This window comes from Mesoplodon densirostris, chromosome 2, assembly GCF_025265405.1.
Source record: "Mesoplodon densirostris isolate mMesDen1 chromosome 2, mMesDen1 primary haplotype, whole genome shotgun sequence".
In the NCBI taxonomy this organism is placed as follows: Eukaryota; Metazoa; Chordata; class Mammalia; order Artiodactyla; family Ziphiidae; genus Mesoplodon; species Mesoplodon densirostris.
The window spans coordinates 76713271-76733401 of record NC_082662.1 but is presented as its reverse complement, the minus strand read 5'-3'; the positions used below and the strand labels follow the sequence as shown (position 1 = coordinate 76733401).

At 41.6% G+C, this 20131-nt stretch overlaps 1 protein-coding gene across 1 annotated transcript in view; it reads right to left on the bottom strand.

Annotated features, from left to right (window-relative positions):
* Positions 1-762: 762 nt before the first annotated feature.
* DNAI3 (dynein axonemal intermediate chain 3) overlaps positions 763-20131 on the bottom strand; it is a 71727-nt gene continuing 52358 nt past the window's right edge. The window contains exons 16-21 of the mRNA XM_060119660.1: positions 18165-18228; positions 10361-10491; positions 8471-8675; positions 6885-6976; positions 4958-5080; positions 763-906 (exon numbers count right to left, since the gene is read on the bottom strand). Coding sequence (XP_059975643.1) covers positions 763-906; positions 4958-5080; positions 6885-6976; positions 8471-8675; positions 10361-10491; positions 18165-18228 — 759 coding nt within the window. The remainder of the gene's footprint in view (positions 907-4957; positions 5081-6884; positions 6977-8470; positions 8676-10360; positions 10492-18164; positions 18229-20131) is intronic.

The window sequence follows — 20131 nt, the reverse complement described above, 5'->3', positions numbered from 1 at the left end:
CATCTTGTTCCACACTTCTGAGGAAAACTTTCAGCTTTTCACCATTAAGTATAACGTTTGTTGTAGGATTGTTTTAGTTACCCTGCATCCGATTAAGGAAGTTTCCTTCTTTTTGTAATTGCAAGGAATTTATTGTTTTATCATGAGTGGATGTTGAATTTTAGGGAATGTTTTTCTGCATTTTTTTGGTATCATAAATTCTCTCCTTTAATCAAACATCGATTTATTTTCTACTGTTAAATTTACCTTATATTTCCTGGATAAATCCAACATGATCTTCATGTGTTATCCATTTCTATGCATATATTTCTGGATTCCATCTGTTAATATTTTGTTAAGCACATGGCCTGACGATCTGTGCAGTGGCCCAGTGGGAGCACTTTTTGGTGAGGTGACCAAAAGCAACCTGATAACTAGGAGCAAAGTTTGAGCTCCACTTCTGTCTGGGATTAGGGGCTCTGAATAGATGTCAGTTGAGGACTGAGGGTGGATGTCTGAAGCTCTGTATTATTACAGGAAAATGAAAATTTCATTATCAATAGCTTTTATACTCAGTACAAAATTTAGTACATATTCAGTCCAAAAATGGAAACAGATCTTATTGTTTAATTCAAAAGTTTTAATAGCAGTGAAATAAAAGCTTGATATGTATGCGTAAGTAAACCTTTTTCATGTTTAGTTTTGCTAGTTCACCTTACATAAAAAATGGTGAGTAAAGAAAAGCCCCACAAAGCCCTCAAAACACCCCTACAGAAAGCTTTTCTATATCATTTCCATGTCTGACATTGTCTCTTTCACTTTGATTAGACCAAGATTGATGAGGACGTTCTTTTCCAGTTCCAAATAACTCTCATAGTCCATTTTCAATTCGGCTTCCAATTGTTCTTTTGACTTCTGATACGTTTTCTAGGGGGGAAAAAAGCAAGTCATTTATATAAAACTCTGGCAGCTAGAGATACCAAAGGCTGGGAAGGGGCTTTTCTTGAAAGGCTGGCCTGGCTGCTGTTCTCTGGAAGGGCTGTGAGGGGCGGAGTGCAGGAGGGCATCTCTTGCACAGTCAGGGAGAGAGGCTGCTGGCTCTGAAGGGGAGGGGCAGAGATGAGCAGAGCGGTGTGTGCAGACTCAAGGCATCTCCTGGCGGTGGGGCTGACCCAGTCTGCTGACGGACTGGATGTGGGTTCTCGGGGGCAGGGGCAATCCAGGCTGGCCTACAAACTCCTGCCACTGATGGAGGGAGGAGCACATTGAGAGGGGAGAGAATAACAATGAAGGGCATTTATTCAGCTAATTTGCCCAACACCACTTGCTGAATAATCTGAGTCATCTGTTTTGTGCTTTGATCTGTCAGTGTTCGCCTGAGTACTGCTCTGGTTTAATTATTGTGACATTTTAATTTATTGTAATATCTGCTAGGGCAGTCATTACGATTTTTAAGATTTTGTTTTTTCTCATCTGTGTCTTCTTTCAGATGAACTTTACGGTCACTTCAGCTTGGTGTGTCATCCTGTGTTGCTTTTGTTTTTTCTCCTCTTGTCCTGTCCCCATCCTAATGTATTCCTGTGCCTTCTGATCCCTTGTCACAAAGCCCTGTCTTTGTGGATTCCATCAAAGGGACCAGAACTGTATTTTATTCTAGTTTCTTTAGAGAATAATTTGCAAGAGGTATTTTCCTCTTTTGAATATTCACAATGACTGATGTTCTCTTCCCCTTCCTCTGCCATATTCCTTCTGTATGTTTGCTTTTCCCCCTCTCTTAATATCTCTGCTTTCTCAGATTCCTCATGTCTAATCATTATAAATGCTTCATAGCACTGTGAGGATTAAATGAATTATTAAATATGGCAGGTCCTCAGAATGGTGCATGCACCCAGTAAGCACTTGTTAGCTACAATAACCAATTCACAAAAAGAGCACGACTGGATAAGGTGAGAGTAGAAAAAATGTTGTTCTTCTAACCTTTGTCCTTTACAACATATGTGACAGATTCCATAGCATTTCCTATCATTTTTAGGTATTAGAAATAGTGTCATTTTCAGGTATTTGAAGACCCAGGCCAGTCTAATATCCAAGTGAAGGCTGCCCCTTGTGGCCCCCACTGCAATGCCCCGCTGTGCACCTCCAGGATCTTTCTGTAGATTGCCTCACCCCACTTAGAAAGTCCTTTGGGGCACCTGATTTGAGCCTAGTTACTTTCAAGTTTCCACCTGGCCCCAGGAAAACTCACCACCCTCACTCTGCCATCACTACAAGTTCATTGCCCCTGGTCCTCTCCCCACCCGTCTGTCAGAGCAGTTTAAGCCAATCTTTTGCCTGCAGACTTTCCAGCCATAGGAGTCAGGTCCCTGTCCCTGAGTTTCCTAAATTCTCCCTGGACATTCTGCTCTGGTCCCTTGGTAACTCCTAGCCCTTGGATTTCTGTGGCTGAGGAAGCCTCCTGCCAGGTGTACAAGGCCCATGGTCCATCCTGACCAGCAACCTATCTCTAGCAGTGCTTCTCTTGAAGGTCTCCTCCCAGAGTCTGGGTGGTGTTGCAGAAGTGGGAATGGGGAATACACAGCGCTCCAACACCTCTCTCTAAAAAAAAATCCCCTTTCTTCCCCATAATTCTTGCCTTCCTTGTGTAGCCTGGAGTATGGGTCATTGACTAGGGGTTGCAGGATTCTTTTGAATTCTTCTGTCTTCTCTGTCCCATAGAGATGACATAATGAATCATATGGAAACTGCTACTTTTCTCAGTTTCGGGTCTCCAGCTGAAATTCCAGTTAGGAAAATTCCCATTTTGTGTGCTGTTAGAGCTGTACTTACTATTACTTTTCAATAAGTGAGCGGTATCCAGATTCAATGTTTGCAAAGAGATGGGTATATGATTTCCCTCAGATGTGTGGGTTGAAGTGCACAGCCTAATCCCTGCCAGTCGGGGGGTGCTCATGAAAACCAGCCTTGCTGGATGGATGTGTGATCGTCCCCTGCCCTCAGTAATAATACTAATAGTGGACACTTCCTATCTGCCACTTACTGGCTAAGTGCTGTAAATATTTCAACTCATTTCATCCCCACTGCAATCCTCTGAGGTTGTTAGTTTGTTCCCATTTCCCTATTATCAGCAGTTGCTTGTAAGGAGATACTTCTGACTAACATTAGTTATTTTTCCTTGGTGACCCTTTTCATTTTCTAAATGTAACAGAGGAGCCCTTTTAAATGTATTCACTTATCCACAGTCTAGTTCCAGAGAAACCTTGACAAGTGGTAGCTCTACTTTAAGGAGGGTACTATGTCAAATGGAAATGAAGTTACAAGAAGGTGGAAAAGTTTTGGAAACTCAAAAGCATCATACAATTCCAAGATATGATTATTATAATATTCAAGTTTTTAAAAAGTACTTCACATTGTAAATTATTTTTGGATTATCCACAACTCTATGTGGATAATTAGCTGTCACTATGTTATTTAAACACTCCTAGTAATCGATGATTGCTGGTGTAGGAAAGGGTGGCAGATTACCTCCCATGGCAGAATTTCACCCAGTGTTTGTGGTTGTGCAAAAGAACAGACCAAGACCAATTTTTTTTTTTGTAGCAAAAGAAAACAAAGAAAAGTTAATTAATTGGTGTTCTTTTATACCTTGTCACCACTAAACAATATTTTGAAATGATGCTCCCTCTGTTTTTATTCCACTAATTCGTATATATCAATGTGATAATGTTAATCTATTTGCTAATGCAGTACATTAAAATATTTCCACATGCTTGTGCTTTTAATTGAGACCTAGGGTCTTACATGAGTAATTACATTGGAGGAGGCTATATATTTGGCTATGAGGAAACAATAGGCGGTGTTGAAATTGTTCGTGACAAAAGGGCAAGGAAGGGAATGAGCAAGAGACAAGCAGAAATATGGACTGAGATGACCTCATGTGAGAAAGAAAGAAGAGCTGAATTCACGGAATATTTCAAGGCCCCAAATTCCAGTGGTCAAAGGAAGACCAACAGAGTGATGGAATTCACATCAAACAGAGAGGCTGAGGAAGAGGATGGGGACTTCAGAGATTTAGGTTCCTCTTTAGTAGATTTTAAGATGGATGTGTCCTATACCAAATCCTCCTCTATTGCAAATTTCACAGTTCTAGTTTATTACAGTAGAATTTATATCTATTTGTCTGTCTGTCTCTACACACTAGCTCCCACTTAATGACAATTTACTATTTGCCAAGTTACCTAACTGAAATCCTTACAGTAATCCTAAAAGGTTGTTATTAGTATTCCTATTTTAAAAGCAAGAGAACCAAAGCTCAGCAAATACACAAACCTTGCTGTAGATCTCATAGCTCGTAAGCAGTAGAGACGGGATGAGTGCCCACGCGTCAATTCATAGTCCTCTCTTTTTTGCACTTTTTTTTTTTTTTTTTTTTTTTGCGTTACGCGGGCCTCTCACTGTTGTGGCCTCTCCCGTTGCGGAGCACAGGCTCCGGACGTGCAGGCTCAGCGGCCATGGCTCACAGGCCCAGCCGCTCCACGGCATGTGGGATCTTCCCGGACCAGGGCACGAACCCGTGTCCCCTGCATCGGCAGGCGGACTCTCAACCACTGCGCCACCAGGGAAGCCCTGCACTGTTTTAATGCATTATTCACTAGATGTCAAAATTCTATGAAATGAAAGCCTTCGAATTTGAATCTCTGAATCTATAATTGGTATTTAGATACCATTGTATCTAAAGGCCTTTGAAATATAGAAAATTTCAGAAACTTTAATTGGGTAGAATCTCACTAGGTGTGTCCAACTGGTTGTTCTGACTCATAGTAAGCTAGAAAATCAGAGAAATGCCCCCTTGACTCCCATCAGAACAAGAGAAGAATGTAAAAAGGCATAATTATTCTATTAAAATTGTAGAATAAGCCAAACAAATATATTCTCAATGGCATTAGAAGAAAGCAATTTTTGTTTCTAAAATTTAACTTACAACTTTTTTCTTCTCCATTTCCAGCTCCATTTCTTTCTTTTCTTCTTCCCGAATTTTTTTGCGCTGTTCTACATATTCCAGATTCTTGACTTCTCTTTCAAAGTAGTGGCTTATACTTGATACCTGTTAGAAGCACAGGCCCATGAGAGGGGGACCCACATGGAAGCCCCCATGTTCTTCCTGAGGCTCTGAAGAATTTCTGCTGCTTGTAAGTTATTAGCTAGATTACCTGTTTTGGGATAATGCCCACAGGCCCACTATCAGAGGAACTAGCTAATTTGGGGGCTACTGGGCTAAGGTTTAGGGGCCTGCGAATTGGGGGATGGCAGGAAAGGAGTGGGATTGGAAGGAGACAGCTGCAAAAAATTGCAATTTTGTAGGAGAAATATTCAGGGATTGCTCCCACCCCCTTTCTTTCCTTCTCACTTTTAAGACTAAGGGAAGTTTCACATCATCAAACAAAATTGGAAAACCCAGATGAGGATGTCAATGGAAACCCTAAAGGGACTGGAAGCACAGCTGAGTTCCTGGTCCCCTGGAGAATTTAGCATGTGGACGTAAGAATAGAAGCAGGGAAGTCAGCAGAGACTTTGGGCAAGGCCACCAAGGGAAGGAAAGTTTTTTGCCTACCAGTAACTAGGGTGATGCTGTTGGGACTTGTGACAGATTGCAATCTATATGTTTAATGTTTGTTATATACATATTTATGTATTTCTACATATTGATCTTCCTTTTATAACCTAATTGTTATCACTGCTTGAAACCCTTGGGTGGTGTGCATGGAGTGGCAGAATACTGCCACTTCAGACCTGCTGCCTGCAGCACACCAAGTTGGGGAAAGATGGGTGGAGGCTGGCAATGGAGAGATGCATAAAAATGTCAGCTGGGCCCTCTGGGAAGGATATCACTGAAATAAGGGTCCCACGCTTAGGTTACAATGTGAAAATAACATCTTATGATTATGAATCCCCAAATCAATTCCTCTCTGAATCTGGGCTTCATTTACTTGGCCTTTCTTTTGCTGCATGCTTGTTTTTTTTTTCCCTAGCTTTAAACCATTTATCTCATAAAACAGAAATACATCCCCTTTTTCTAAAATTTTTATTTTATATTGGAGCATAGTTGATTAACAATGTTGTGCTAGTTTCAGGGGTATAGCAAAGTGATTCAGTTATACATATACTTGTATCTATTTTTTTTCAAATTCTTTTCCCATTTAGGTTAACATCCTCTTATTTTTATTTATTTATTATTATTATTATTATTTTTTTTTTGCGGTACGCAGGCCTCTCACTGTTGTGGCTTCTCCTGTTGCGGAGCACAGGCTCCGGACTCACAGGCTCAGCAGCCATGGCTCACGCACCCTGCCATTCTGCGGTATGTGGGATCTTCCCAGACTGGGGCACGAACCCGTGTCCCCTGCATCGGCAGGCAGATTCTCAACCACTGAGCCACCAGGGAAGCCCAATATCCCCTTATATTTGACTGCATGATTCTTTTGTTCTCTTAAAGAGCAAAAATGCTGTCATTTCTGAACATGCTTATAAAACATGCCTCATGGGCTTCCCTGGTGGCGCAGTGGTTGAGAATCTGCCTGCCAATGCAGGGGACACGGGTTTGAGCCCTGGTCTGGGAAGATCCCACATGCTGCGTAGCAACTGGGCCCGTGAGCCACAACTACTGAGCCTGCGCGTCCGGAGCCTGTGCTCTGCAACAAGAGAGGCCGTGATAGTGAGAGGCCCGCGCACCGCGATGAAGAGTGGCCCCCGCTTGCCACAACTAGAGAAAGCCCTCGCACAGAAACGAAGACCCAACACAGCCATAAATAAATAAATAAATAAATCAAACTGTCAACCAGTAAAAAAGAAATAAAACATGCCTCAGCAGTATCTGATCATGTAAATCCTCAAAGCCAAAAGTTACTAACCTCATTGGTGGAAGGGCGACTTAGTGTCCAAGGAATTTCCAATATATGCAATGTTCCATAATAGTCAGCTATGGCTATAAACTGCTGCTTAGCTGAAAGATTAAAACAATGTGGGAGAAAAACAACTCTGCAATCAGAAAGCCACTTTAGAGGTTAAACAGGTACTGTGTTTTTGTTTTGTGATTTCCCAAAGGACCTGTTGTGGTTACAATGATCTTGGCATCTTCATCAGACCTTCATGACTAGAGGCCATATTAACACGTAAAAGCCATTTTTCCAGTTGGTGAAATGAAGGCTGAGACCCTGAGTCTTTGTCAGCCACCCTGCTCACCCCCAATCATGTTTTCTCAGCCTCTATATAAGGAGTGTGGCTCCTAGCTGAGATTGACCCTCTCTGACGGGATCCACTGGGCAGATTTGAAAAGAAAGCAGGGACAATACATGGAAGATTTTCAAAAAAAAATCATGATGCCAATTTTCACCAAAGACATAGTAAGGGCTAAAGGAAGCCATTATCCAGATGAATTTCAAAGACACAGCCAGAACCAGTTTTCTTATTATAAAGACAAATTCCTTCCTTTGATCATTTAAAATGGATATAAAACACAAATGTGTTTGAAAATTTTAATTTTCTCTCTCATCAACTTTATTCTTCTCATTTTCAGCAGGTCTGGTTCCAATTGCTAAATCCTAGACTGGTAATTCCTGGAGGTATACAAAAGCAATGTTTTGTAGCAAAGACGGGAAAACACAATTTGGTGACACATACGGCCAAGTAGTAGTAGTCAGACTCTGACACTCTTAGAGATTCTGAAGACTGTGTTTCTAAATGTAATGCTTCTTCTGAGAAAGAAATGAATAGAAAGACAATTTTATGCCTGCACATCTTTGGAAACAAAGGGGAACTTCTTTGAAGTGAAGCAAATATACACTGAATTTAGGTAGAAAGTATTACTTGGGTGAAAAAGAGAAATTGGGACAAAGGATATAAATTAGTTTTCCATCGACACATTCTTAAGTTTCCGCTTGCTCTGTTATACATTATCTTTTTCCTCTTAATGAGTTTAAAAGTTATAGTTTAAAGAGATATAGGACCCTGCAGAGTCATTTGATCTCAAGAAGGAAACTGCTTGATATTGTCCAGTGGAGGGCCATAAAGTGACAAAATATTGAAAATTTGTGACATAATGAAAAATTAAAGGTACAGAACTTATTCTATTTGGAAAAGAAGCAGCAAAAAGTAGCAAAGATTTAGGGTTCACCCTGTGATTTAGGGACCCGGAGAGGGTGAGAAGGATGCTTTTTATTGCGTGGTTTAAAATCAGCCTCTGCTTGACATGCTAAAATGTGTCTCAGAAATAACTGTTGATGAAGAAAAGAGTGAGAGAAACTCAGGTTGTATCCAAAATTTGAAAAGGGAAAGGAAGGTGAATGATGGGAAGGAAAGAGAAAGGAAGGGAAGAGATGGAATGGGAAGAAAAATCTTGAGAAGAAACATCAGAGGCTTTCCAGTTGGAGGTCAAAATGTTCCTAAGCTAGCCCCAAAAGGCAAAATGACTTAGCTCATTCAATCAGAATTAACATACCAGAAAAGGTCCAGGGTTTGATGTACGTGATCATAGTTATACAGATGTTTTGTGACTGGGCTGGTTCGTGGGTTTTCTCCAGAAGGTCCCAGATATCGATGTATCCATCTTCTCGGCCAATGTAAAAGACTCCAGGCCTTGTCAGGGACCAGTGCCCTGAGGTGTACCTTGTTGGTGCACAGGATGACTGAAGGAGGGGTCCAGTCTAAAAATAAATTAAAAAACAACAAATTAAAAGCTTTTGTTATTATCTGAGAGATATTCACAATGATTTTTTAAAAGTAAAACTCAGATGGCTATGATCATATAAAAGATCAAACCTTCCAATCGAGCTATTTATGGTTCTAATAATCCAACTGCTGCTAAATCCCATTACTATTTCTATGGAGATTGATGGACACTGGATAAGTAAAGATTATAAGCAAATTTTGCCTATATCTTTATTTTCCTGTCAGGTGCCTGCTCACCATGGAAATAGCTCTGGTGGGCAGGAAAAGGGAATGAAAAGTCAATTCTATCTGTGAGTTGCATCCAATGGCTTATTAATATTATTTGGGAGAGATTCTGGACCACCAAAGCAACATAAGATCATCTTATCTTTTCTCTATTTTGGGGTAATTTGCCTTCTTTGGGAGGTTTTCATAGAGACTGAAGATCAGAATGTGCTCTCTTCCTACCGTCATGCTCCGCCTGGGCTCGTTCACCTACTTACATCTTCGGGACTAAACTAAGTCATGGAGCTGCCTTCCACCCTCCCATACATGCAGACAAAACGTTCCTACAGGGAACAAAGAAGGTCACCAATTCACGGACTCCTTAGAGGCAACAGGTCAAACCTGTTCTTGCTCAGCTCCTTCAGTTTTGGTGGATAACCAGGTTCCTGACCCCCGCATGGTCTTTGGACAATCTTGCCTAAATTTCTTTTGTCTTTCTCTTTAACTGCAAAACTAATGCTTGCTTGTTGTAAAAAAAAAAAAAAAAAAAAAGCATACAAAAGTACATTGTTATAAAGTAGAAGTCCTTTTGTGGATGGACACTTAAGGAGTTTTCAACTTTTTTCAATGACAAACTTGTACATATATTCACACACATTATTTTTTTGAGTATTTCTGTAAGTTAGAGTCCCAGAAATAAAAGGAAAAAAAAGTGTCAGGTCGAAGAATACATATATTACAGCTCTGAAATACACACACACACACACACACACACATACATATATATATATATATATACACATACTTTTTTACAGATTTTGATAATTTTCTTAAGTAGCTCATGAGAGGGATATATCATACTGATTTTCCCATGCCCTTGTTTCACTAGATTTTACCAGTCTTTCTAGTTTTTGGCAGTTTAGCTTCTGTCTGCCTGGACCCAGGCCCTGCCCTAATCCGGACCACTGGATTCTTGGCACTGCCTCACCTTGACCCATGCACATCTCTGCCTGCCTGGTGACGGACCCCTTAGCTTTCCTAGTCCCACTTTCTGAACCTGCTGACAAATTGCCCGGTGCAAGAGCAGTGACAGACCCATTGCTTCTCCTTGGATTTTGTGCCATAATCAGCATCCCATCTTGTATTTTAAGCAGAGGGAAAAACATAAATCAAGGGAACTGCCCATGATATACACGGTATTTCGAAGAAAAGACCGTTTGGTTTCAGAGAACAAAAGACTTGTTAATGTTTCCTTCCCTCAGGAAAGAAAAGCAAATGGTTGTGTTTTCCAAAGGCTTGTAGTGGTTCTGCTGACAGGCTGGGGCCCAGGCCATCTGTTCCAATTTCTCTAAAGTGTCCCAAAGGCATTGTTATGTCAGAACAGTCTGTTGTTCCTATTGTTTTTCTCAATAACAAAGGACCACACACCCATTCCTCCATTTTGCAGGCAACTTACCATAATACCTTCTTTCCAGATGGCCATGTTCCAACCCCCAACAGTGAGGATAATGTCCTTGTAAAAAGGTGATCTCTGAACGGTATGGACACCTCCATCATGGACTGTGTAGAGGCTCACGGGCTTCTTTGCTGTTGGAGTGGAAAAGGCCATTTCACATTTTATAACACTGTTTACATTCCTGCAATGAAGAATGGGCAGACCTCTCTGATGGACAGATAGGTCCCAATTAATGCGGTCCAAGAGTGGAGAACCAGAGGTCAGTTGGGGTGAATGAATCTGTCAAGGGACAGCTCCTCCTCTTTTTTAAGGCAAGTCCAGGGAAATTCCCATCAAGGCTACTTTTCAGGCTCAAAGGAACACTTCCTGTTCTTATTCATTCACTCATTGATTAGTCTATCAGTTAGTCAATAGTATATATTGTTAGTCAATAAATAATTGTGGATTGTTTGTATGTACCAGGTACTGTAGATGGATGGGTAAACAATGGTTAATAAACAAACATGATCTGTCCTCTTGGACCTTACAGTCCAGTGGAAAGAGATAACTCAACAAACAAATCCCAAGGTATATAATAAAAAAAATGTGAAAAGTATTATGAAGTAAAAAATATCACAAGAAATAATAACAAGGGACATTCGTAATTTAGGCTGAATGGTCAGAACAGGTTTCTGTGAAGATGAGTCATTTAGGCTTGAGTTCGGCACGGGAAGATTTTGGTGTGGAGTAGCATTCCAGACAGAGGAAAAATACACACCAAAGTCCTGAGAAGTGTTTAGTGCATTTATTATTTTGAGGAAGACAATAGGACTGGAGTCTGATAATCCCAGGGTGAGACACAGGAAATGAATGGAGACCAGGAGAGTCCAGACCTTGCAAAGCCTTCTTAGGAAAAACATTTAGATTACATTCTAAGTGTAATGTTTTTTAATGAGCCCTTTAGGCCTAGAAGACTACCTGATTGACACATGAAAGGATTCTCTGGTTGCTGTGGCGAGAATGGATCAGAAGCAGGTAAAAGCAAAGAGGGGACACCATGGGAGGTTGTTGCTGTAGTTCTAGTAAGAGAGGATGGTGACTTGGATGAAGGTGCAATGGAGGAGTGGATAATCAAGAAACATTTGCAAGCTAGAGTTGACAGGAGGGGTGAGAGAGATGAGTGCTGAGAATGGCAGCCAGGTTTCTGGTAAGAGCAACAGGCTCTCTGTACTTTCCATTTATTGCAACTGGGAAGACTAGAGGACAAGCAGATTTGGATATTAAGATGAAGGCTTCCCCGCTGTCTCTGCCCCAGGCACCAGGGTCCTTCTGCTCCCCTGGTCTGCCTACTTTGCCATGGCTTGGGTTTCCTCTCCCCAGTCCTGGCTTTGGAGCTGGCTGCTCCTCATTCCTTGCTGCCCATACCCACAAGCCCCAGGGATGGCCATAAAAATATGTGCTTGTCCAGGCCAAACCACAATGTGTGGCTCTTTTATACTAAAACCACGAATTTACTCTGAAACTTATCATATTAACAGCTATGTGAAGGTTGGATTTTTTTTCTCAGAACAACAATGTAACATTAAGCAGAAAAAAAAGCTACCATAATCTTGTAAAAAGCTGATACAGTGTCGAAGAGATACTTGTCCACCCCTGTTCATAGCAGCATTATTTGCAATACCCAAAAGACAGAAGTAACCAAAGTGTCCATCAATGGATGAATGGATAAACAAAATGTGGTATATCCATACAATGGAATATTATTCATCCTTCAAAAGGAAGGGAGTTCTGACATACGCTACAACAGGAATGAAAATTGAGTATATTATTTTAAGGGAAATAAGCCAGCCACAAAAAGGCAAATGCTGGGACTTCCCCGGCAGTCCAGTGGTTAAGACTCTACCTTCCAATGCAGGAGGCAGGGGTTTGAGCCCTTGTTGGGGAACTAAGATACCACATGCCATGTGGTGTGGCCAAAAACTTAAGAAAAAAAGCAAATACTGTATGACTCCACTTATATGAGGTACTTACAACAGGTACATTCATAGAGATAGAAAGTAGAATGGTGGTGGCCAGGAGCTGAGGGGAAAGAGTAGTGGGGAGCTAGTGTTTAACAGGTACAGAGTCTCAGTTTCACAAGATGAAAAGAGTTCTGGAGATTGGTTGCACAACAATGTGAATGTACTTAATTCCCCTGAACTGTACTTAAAAAATGGTTAAGATGTCAAATTTCTTGTTTATGTATATTTTTATCTCAATGTAAAAATTATTTGAAAAAAGTGTATATAATAAAAATAAATAAATTTAAACATAGTTCTTCTAGGTTAAAAAAGACCACTCTTCCTCTAACCAAAGCTCCATCCTGAAGACAGCACAGAAGACTTTTTTTTTTTTTTTTTGCGGTACGCGGGCCTCTCACTGTTGTGGCCTCTCCCGTTGCGGAGCACAGGCTCCGGACACGCAGGCTCAGTGGCCATGGCTCACGGGTCCAGCCGCTCCGAGGCATGTGGGATCTTCCCAGACCGGGGCATGAACCCGTGTCCCCTGCATCGGCAGGCGGACTCTCAACCACTGCACCACCAGGGAAGCCCCAGGAGCCTTATTTCTAAGGGCACCTTGAAGTGATCTGGAAGATTTCTGGGAAGGCAGGAGACCCCTGGAAGCCAGCAGCTTTCTTCTTGCTGCTGCTTGTGTCCCTCAGATCCTGGTTTTGTCCTTGGTGAGCCGGGCTTTCCTATACCACCTCACTCTGGTGAGCAGGGCTATCCAGGAGTCTAGAGGCCCTCTGCAAAATGTAATGACCACCAGTGATAGGAATATAGATAACCATCAAGATTTGTACTTTTAACATGTTAGAGGTTCTCAGCCCATATAACTTTTTCTTCCTTTTGTCCTTTGGAAGACCTTAGAGCCATTCAGCAGTAAATGGAGCTGTCCTTAAGTTATTAAATGAAATGCCAGAGCCCCCAGCCAGGTTATTATAAGAAACTTACAATAAACAAAACAGTAGTTTTCCAGAGTCATTATCTAATGAAGGATTTAGTATACTGATGTGGTTAAGAGCACCGACCGCCTGGGTTCAAATCCACAGTGTTGCTGTGAGGATTAATCCATGGAGAGAATTGAGCGCCTAACACATGACGTGTGCCAATTTGTGAGCTGAGTACATGAGATGATTATGCTGTCATCATCATCAAATACATCAGCCTGTATTTCTTGGCTTGTCACTTAGATCATCTGTTGGATTTGGACTTCTTCATCACACACAGCTCAGTCAGGGTAATTTGTCTTTCAGAAGCTTCTTCTTAGAAAAGGAAATTCTCCTTCCTGCCTTGTTGTATATTTGAGATAAGAACATGGGGCTCCCAGCAGATCAAGAGAAAATGGCTCCCAGTATTTGCCTCATCTTTACCCAGGAAACCTCCATGGTGTTTATGAAAGACATCAGGCTGGTAGCTTCCAAGGAAAACACTGCCAGTTCACAGAATGTTAAGTAGGGCATGCAATTTACAGTGCAGCATGTCTACACATTGACTTTCCCTGAACTTCAACCATTATCCAATGGGAGTAACAGTGTCATTTGGCTTTCCATGTTGCAAAATACTTGACTGGTAATTTTAAAGTATTAAAGTATTAAGATGACTTAAAAATAGCCTTTAAGTAGGTGGTTAGAGCTATTTCTCATTTTTTTGGAATTAATTAAATGTCAAGAAATTAACAGCGACTTCTGTTTTTCTTTCCCACTCACATCCCACTGGTCACAAAGTCTTGGCATGATGACTCATATGTCTCTCTCTCCCTCTTGTATTTCCTCTGCTGGACATCCTTGTCACCCTGCCTGTACATCAGTCCTCTCCATCTCTCATCTAGGCTATTGCAACTGGCTATCCTACTTTCCAACAATTAATTAACCCCTGCTCTCCTGACAGAGTGATTTTCTGATTATACTGGTGGTACTAGAATAAGGTCCACAGGTTAGTAAAGCACTCAAGGCTCTTTGCCAGCTGGACTCAAATGTCCTTCCTGGCACCTCTCCTGCTGCTGTTGCCCTCTCTATTACCATGCTTTGGCCAGAAGATCTCCCTGCTTACTAATTGTGCACTGCTCTTCTGAGCTTCCATGTTTTTGCACTTGTTCGTCTTTCTACCTGGAATGCCTTTCTCCAGCTGGAAACTTGCAAACCACACTTCAAGATCCAGCTCAGCCATATCTCTCTTCAGTGGGGCCTTTTCTTTCTTTTCTTTTTTTAAAAAATTTGTTTATTTACTTTTGGCTGCGTTGGGTCTTCGTTTCTGTGCGAGGGCTTTCTCTAGTTGTGGCAAGCGGGGGCCACTCTTCATCGCGGTGCGCGGGCCTCTCACTGTCGCGGCCTCTCTTGTTGCAGAGCACAGGCTTCAGACGCGCAGGCTCAGTAATTGTGGCTCACGGGCCCAGTTGCTCTGCAGCATGTGGGATCTTCCCAGACCAGGGCTCGAACCCGTGTCCCCTGCATTGGCAAGCAGATTCTCAACCACTGCATCACCAGGGAAGCCCAGTGGGGCCTTTTCTTAACAGCCCAAAAGAGTTGGTCCCTTCCTGGTTTCCATGTCATTTTGTGTTTGTCTTTTTTTTCCAACCATAGCACTAATGACAGTGCAATGCCATCATTTGTTTATGTGGTTGGCTTTTCCAATAGATAATGGAACCCCTTTGGGGGAGATAATATCTTATTCATCTTGTATTCCCAGTGCCTGGCACATAGTTGATTTTCAATAATGATTTGATGAATGAATGAAAGAAAGAAAAAACAAACATCAATGAGGTACAAATGTAAAGTTCTTGGTTTTTAAGTTTATTGTCATTGGTACTATAGATGGAATAAAATCTATTTAAAATAAATAACTCAACCTGTTTGTCATGGGTTGCCTCAAAAGCAGTTTAGGAAGCTGGCACCAGGGTAAGGCTCTAAGAAAATCTGAGACCAGGAGGAACCAGTGTCCATCTGTGCATAACCAAGTCATGGCATCACAAGCTGAGTCATGGTCTCAGTTTGTGTCCCAGGGGTGTAGTGGAGGCTGCTGTCATGTATTATAGTGCCCGGTATGCAGCACATGCACAATTAACATTCTTGAATAACTGAATAAATAGAAACATGAATAAGTATAAAAGTAGTTGAATGTAATTCATTACATCCAATATATAATTTTGAGTTCAACTTTAAATTATGGAATTGGAAATGACTGGAAAATGGAAAATCGGTCTCAGTTCTACATGCACTTGATCCTCTTTTTGGGTCACATCTAATCTTCTCTCAATGCCTCATTCTGATTAATAACATACATTTGGGTCTCTAGGCTGGAGACCTATGTAAGAAAAGTAGGAGTGCTTCTGTTTCCAGATGAAAATGGCCACCCTGGAGGCAATGCTGACAAAACAAGCCTTCCAAGGTCTAAGGCAGACTCTAGCCTGCAGAACCAGCCTCAGTAGATAGAAGTGACGAAGATGAAGTTTAAGGCAGAGATCTGAGCCCCAACAGCTGTCCACTGCAAGTGGTGGTTCTGACCTCCGGACTTCTGTCAGTCATTCACACGTCCACTTGTCTCAGCCACCCACAGGATTGACCAGATCTCCTTCTGCAAACCTAGCTTAGCTGCTCCGCCTCACTGCTCCATGGTGTTCTAGAGGTCCCAGGAGCTGCCATTTCCTTATATCATGGTTAGTCTACACTTTGAAAAGTGGTTCAAATATATATATATATTTTTAGAAAATTGTATTCCTTCTTTTTTTTTAACATCTTTATTGGAGTATAATTGCTTTACATGGTTGTGTTAGTTGCTGCTGTATAACAAGGTGAATCAGGTATACGTATAGATATATTCACATATCCCCTCCCTCTTGCGTCTGCCTCCCACCCTCCCTATCCCAGCTCTAGGTGGTCACAAAGCACCGAGCTGATCTCCCTGTGCTATGAGGCTGCTTCCCACTAGCTATCTATTTTACATTTGGTAGTGTATATATGTCCATGCCACTCTCTCACTTCGTCCCAGCTTACCCTTCCCCCTCCCCGTGTCCTCAAGTCCATTCTCTAGTCTGCATCTTTATTCCTGTCCTGCCCCTAGGTTCTTCAGAACCTATTTTATTTTTAGATTCCATATATATATGTGTTAGCATGTGGTATTTGTTTTACTCTTTCTGACTTACTTCACTCTGTATGACAGACTCTAGGTCCATCCACCTCACTACAAATAACTCAGTTTTGTTTCTTTTTATGGCTGAGTAATATTCCATTGTATATATGTGCCACATCTTCTTTATCCATTCATCTGTTGATGGACACTTAGGTTGCTTCCATGTCCTGGCTATTGCAAATACAGCTTCAGTGAATATTGCGGTACATGATTCCTTTTGAATTATGGTTTTCTCAGGGTATATGCCCAGTAGTGGGATTGCTGGGTCGTATGGTAGTTCTATTTTTAGTTTTTTAAGGAACCTCCATACTGTTCTTCATAGTGGCTGTATTAATTTACATTCCCACCAACAGTGCAAGAGGGTTCCCTTTTCTCCACACCCTCTCCAGCATTTATTGTTTGTAGATTTTTTGACGATGGCCATTCTGATTGGTGTGAGGTGATACCTCATTGTAGTTCTGACCTGCATTTCTCTAATGATTAGTGATGTTGAACATCCTTTCATGTGTTTGTTGGCCACCTGTATATCTTCTTTGGGGAAATGTCTATTTAGGTTTTCTGCACAGTTTTGGATAGGGTGGTTTGTTTTTTTTGATATTGAGCTGCATGAGCTGCTTGTATATTTTGGAGATTAGTCCTTTGTCAGTTGCTTCGTTTGCAAATATTTTCTCCCATTCTGAGGGTTGTCTTTTTGTCTTCTTTATGGTTTCCTTTGCTGTGCAAAAGCTTTTAAGTTTCATTAGGTCCCATTTGTTTATTTTTGTTTTTATTTCCATTTCTCTAGGAGGTGGGTCAAAAAGGATTTTGCTGCAATTTATGTCATAGAGTGTTCTGCCTATGTTTTCTTCTAAGAGTTTTATAGTGTTTGGCCTTACATTTAGGTGTTTAATCCATTCTGAGTTTATTTTTGTATATGGTGTTAGGGACTGTTCTAATTTCATTCTTTTACATGTAGCTGTCCAGTTTTTTCATGCCATGATAAAATCCAAAGCTTTAAAGTAAGTTGTTGTAACTGTAGTGCACCCCAATGCTCTGAGCTTTGATAGAGAACTTTGCTTATTGGGGAGCCTTATCTATTAACACTGATCCTTGCTCACACCTGGGTGTGTCCCTCACACCTCTGTTCATCTGCCCAGAATCTGGGCCCCGGAAGGAGGGGAACATGTGAGCACGACCAGTCCCAGCCCCAAAAGAGGGCCCTAGAGTTAACTTCTCCCATACAGGGCTGAGGTCTTCAAGATCATGGTAAATTTAGCTTATAATTTCATGCTGACTCAGAATTTCCACATAGCTGAGCTACTGGGTTGTTGAATTATTGAAAGAACACTGTTATTTTAAAATTGAATTGTCCAAGTGTCTCCGTAATTTAAGTATCAATACATCAGTGCTCCTCAAATTTCGGTGTGAAAACAAATCACCTGGAGAATTTTATTAAAATCTGTATTCAGATTCAGCAGGCCTGGGGTAGGATCCAAGATTTTGTTTTTCTTACAAGCTCCCAGGTGACAACTGTGCTGCTTGTCCAAAGCCCTCACTTTGAGTAACAAGTGTAGAGTCAGAACCTCAGGCGCCCTCTCTCCCATTAGCAAGGACAGGGCTACCCATACTTCGTAAAAAAGAAATAAATTATTAAGAACAGAGCAATCATCAAAACTTACTCATAAATCGGCCAGTTTCAGGGTCTCTTTCCATTTTCCAATCTGTGTATATCACTTCACCTTCCTAAAAATATTACAGATTCCTGATGAGACAACTTAAAAGACAAAAGTCCTCTTATTCATGTGCTAAGACTGACCACGACCCAAACAAATGCAAAGTAACAGGTCAATTTAATCAAATGATAATTTGGTGCAATGTGGAGAGGGAAGGCTCAAAATGATTACGTGATTTTATATTAAACAAAAAAATAAATTTGTTGAGTTTTTATCTACACACATTGATGGGGAGAACACAGGCAATCATGAAACTATTCTAGGTACACAAGTTCCAACTGCTGGGTTCCCAAAGTCGTTGTTAACAAAAAATCGTCCCAATAGACTGAAAGCTCCAGAAGGGGAGGGATCTAGTCCGTCTTATCCAGTGATTTGTTCTCAGCATGTTACAAAGTCAGTATTTAATAAATATTCATGGAATAAGAGAGAAAGAGGGAATATGTATGGTACTCATCATCTTTGAAAGTTGAGAAGAGGAAACATAGAGTTCTAGCCAAATGACATAGCAAGTAATATGTATTCCAGTTCTATTTATGGCCGTTTTAAGGAGAAGAGAAAGAAGAGGGACTTGGTGTAAATAAGAGGCAGAAATTGCCACACAAAGGGGAAAGACAGACAGAACCAGTGAATGAAGAGGTGGGAGAGGTTCAGAGAAAAAATTTATTCCCAGGCCACCATCTTATAAATGTAAAACCCAGATGCAATCTCCTAATCCCAATGTTTTTTTAACTAAATAATAAGAGGAAAACACAAAGAAGGGTATATATTAAGATGAGTTAAGAGGACTCAGAGGGAGGGATGGATTGGGACGCATAGGTGAGAGAGAGGAGATGGGAAACCATTTGATTTACGCAAAGTGAAGGACAATCTCATGGGGCCAGGGCCACTCATTCATTCACTCATCTGTGCTTTCATTCATCCATGTCAACTCATTTAACAAACAAGGACTGTGTGTGGCACTGGAAGTTCAGAGTCTGAGGACAAGCCCTCCCTCCCCTCTTGGTACACAATCTAAGGGAGCAGACAGCCTGGGATGCATCTACTGTACACCCCTAGCCCATCGCCTGTGGCACATCACCCTTGGAGTTACCATTTCCTGAGCACTCAGTGCTGCTGGAGTTGTTAGGAGCTTTACGTACATGACCCCAGCCCTCACCAAAGTCCTGTAAGAGAGTTAATATCTCCTGGCTCTCACAGCTGGTATGTGGAACTCTGAAACTGAACCAAGTCACGGTAATAATTTGCACCAGGTTAATAAATATGTGCTGAGTGGTGATTACATCACCAGCCACTTGGCTAGAAACCTTCACATCCCTCTCCATCTGGTTACCTAGTTCTGACAATTCCACTGCCCCCAAGCCTGTGTGACATTCTCGGCCCCACTGCTCAGGCCCTCTTCACCACTGGGTGGGCCCACCTGAGCTCACTGTCTGCCAGGTCTCTCTGCCTCCAGGGCTCCACGTCCTCCAGCTTCAGCCCTGAGCCAGTCAACCTAGATACCAGAGAGGCATCCCTTAAACTCTCTATCCAAAGTACAAGGATCAGTCAGCCATGTCAGGGGTTGGTAGGAGAGTGTCCCACTGGATGGTCAGCCCCGTGACGGCAGGGAATTTTGGATGTCTGTTCTCTGCTATATTCCCTGGGCCAAGAATAGTGCTTGGTATATATTAAATGTTCAGTAAATATCTGCTGAATAAAGAATGACATTCACTCCAAGGAATGCAAGGACTTGAAAGGCAGGAAAGAGTTTGGTAAGAAGAATGAGAGAAGAAATCAGAGCAGACAGAGAGAGTGACTAGACTGGTGCAGATGGGAGTGGAGAGAGAGAAAGGGGGCAAATGATGCAGAATCTTACATCATTTGGTGTAAAGAGTTTGGATTTTTCATGTGTCACTAAGTAGTCACTAAAGAGG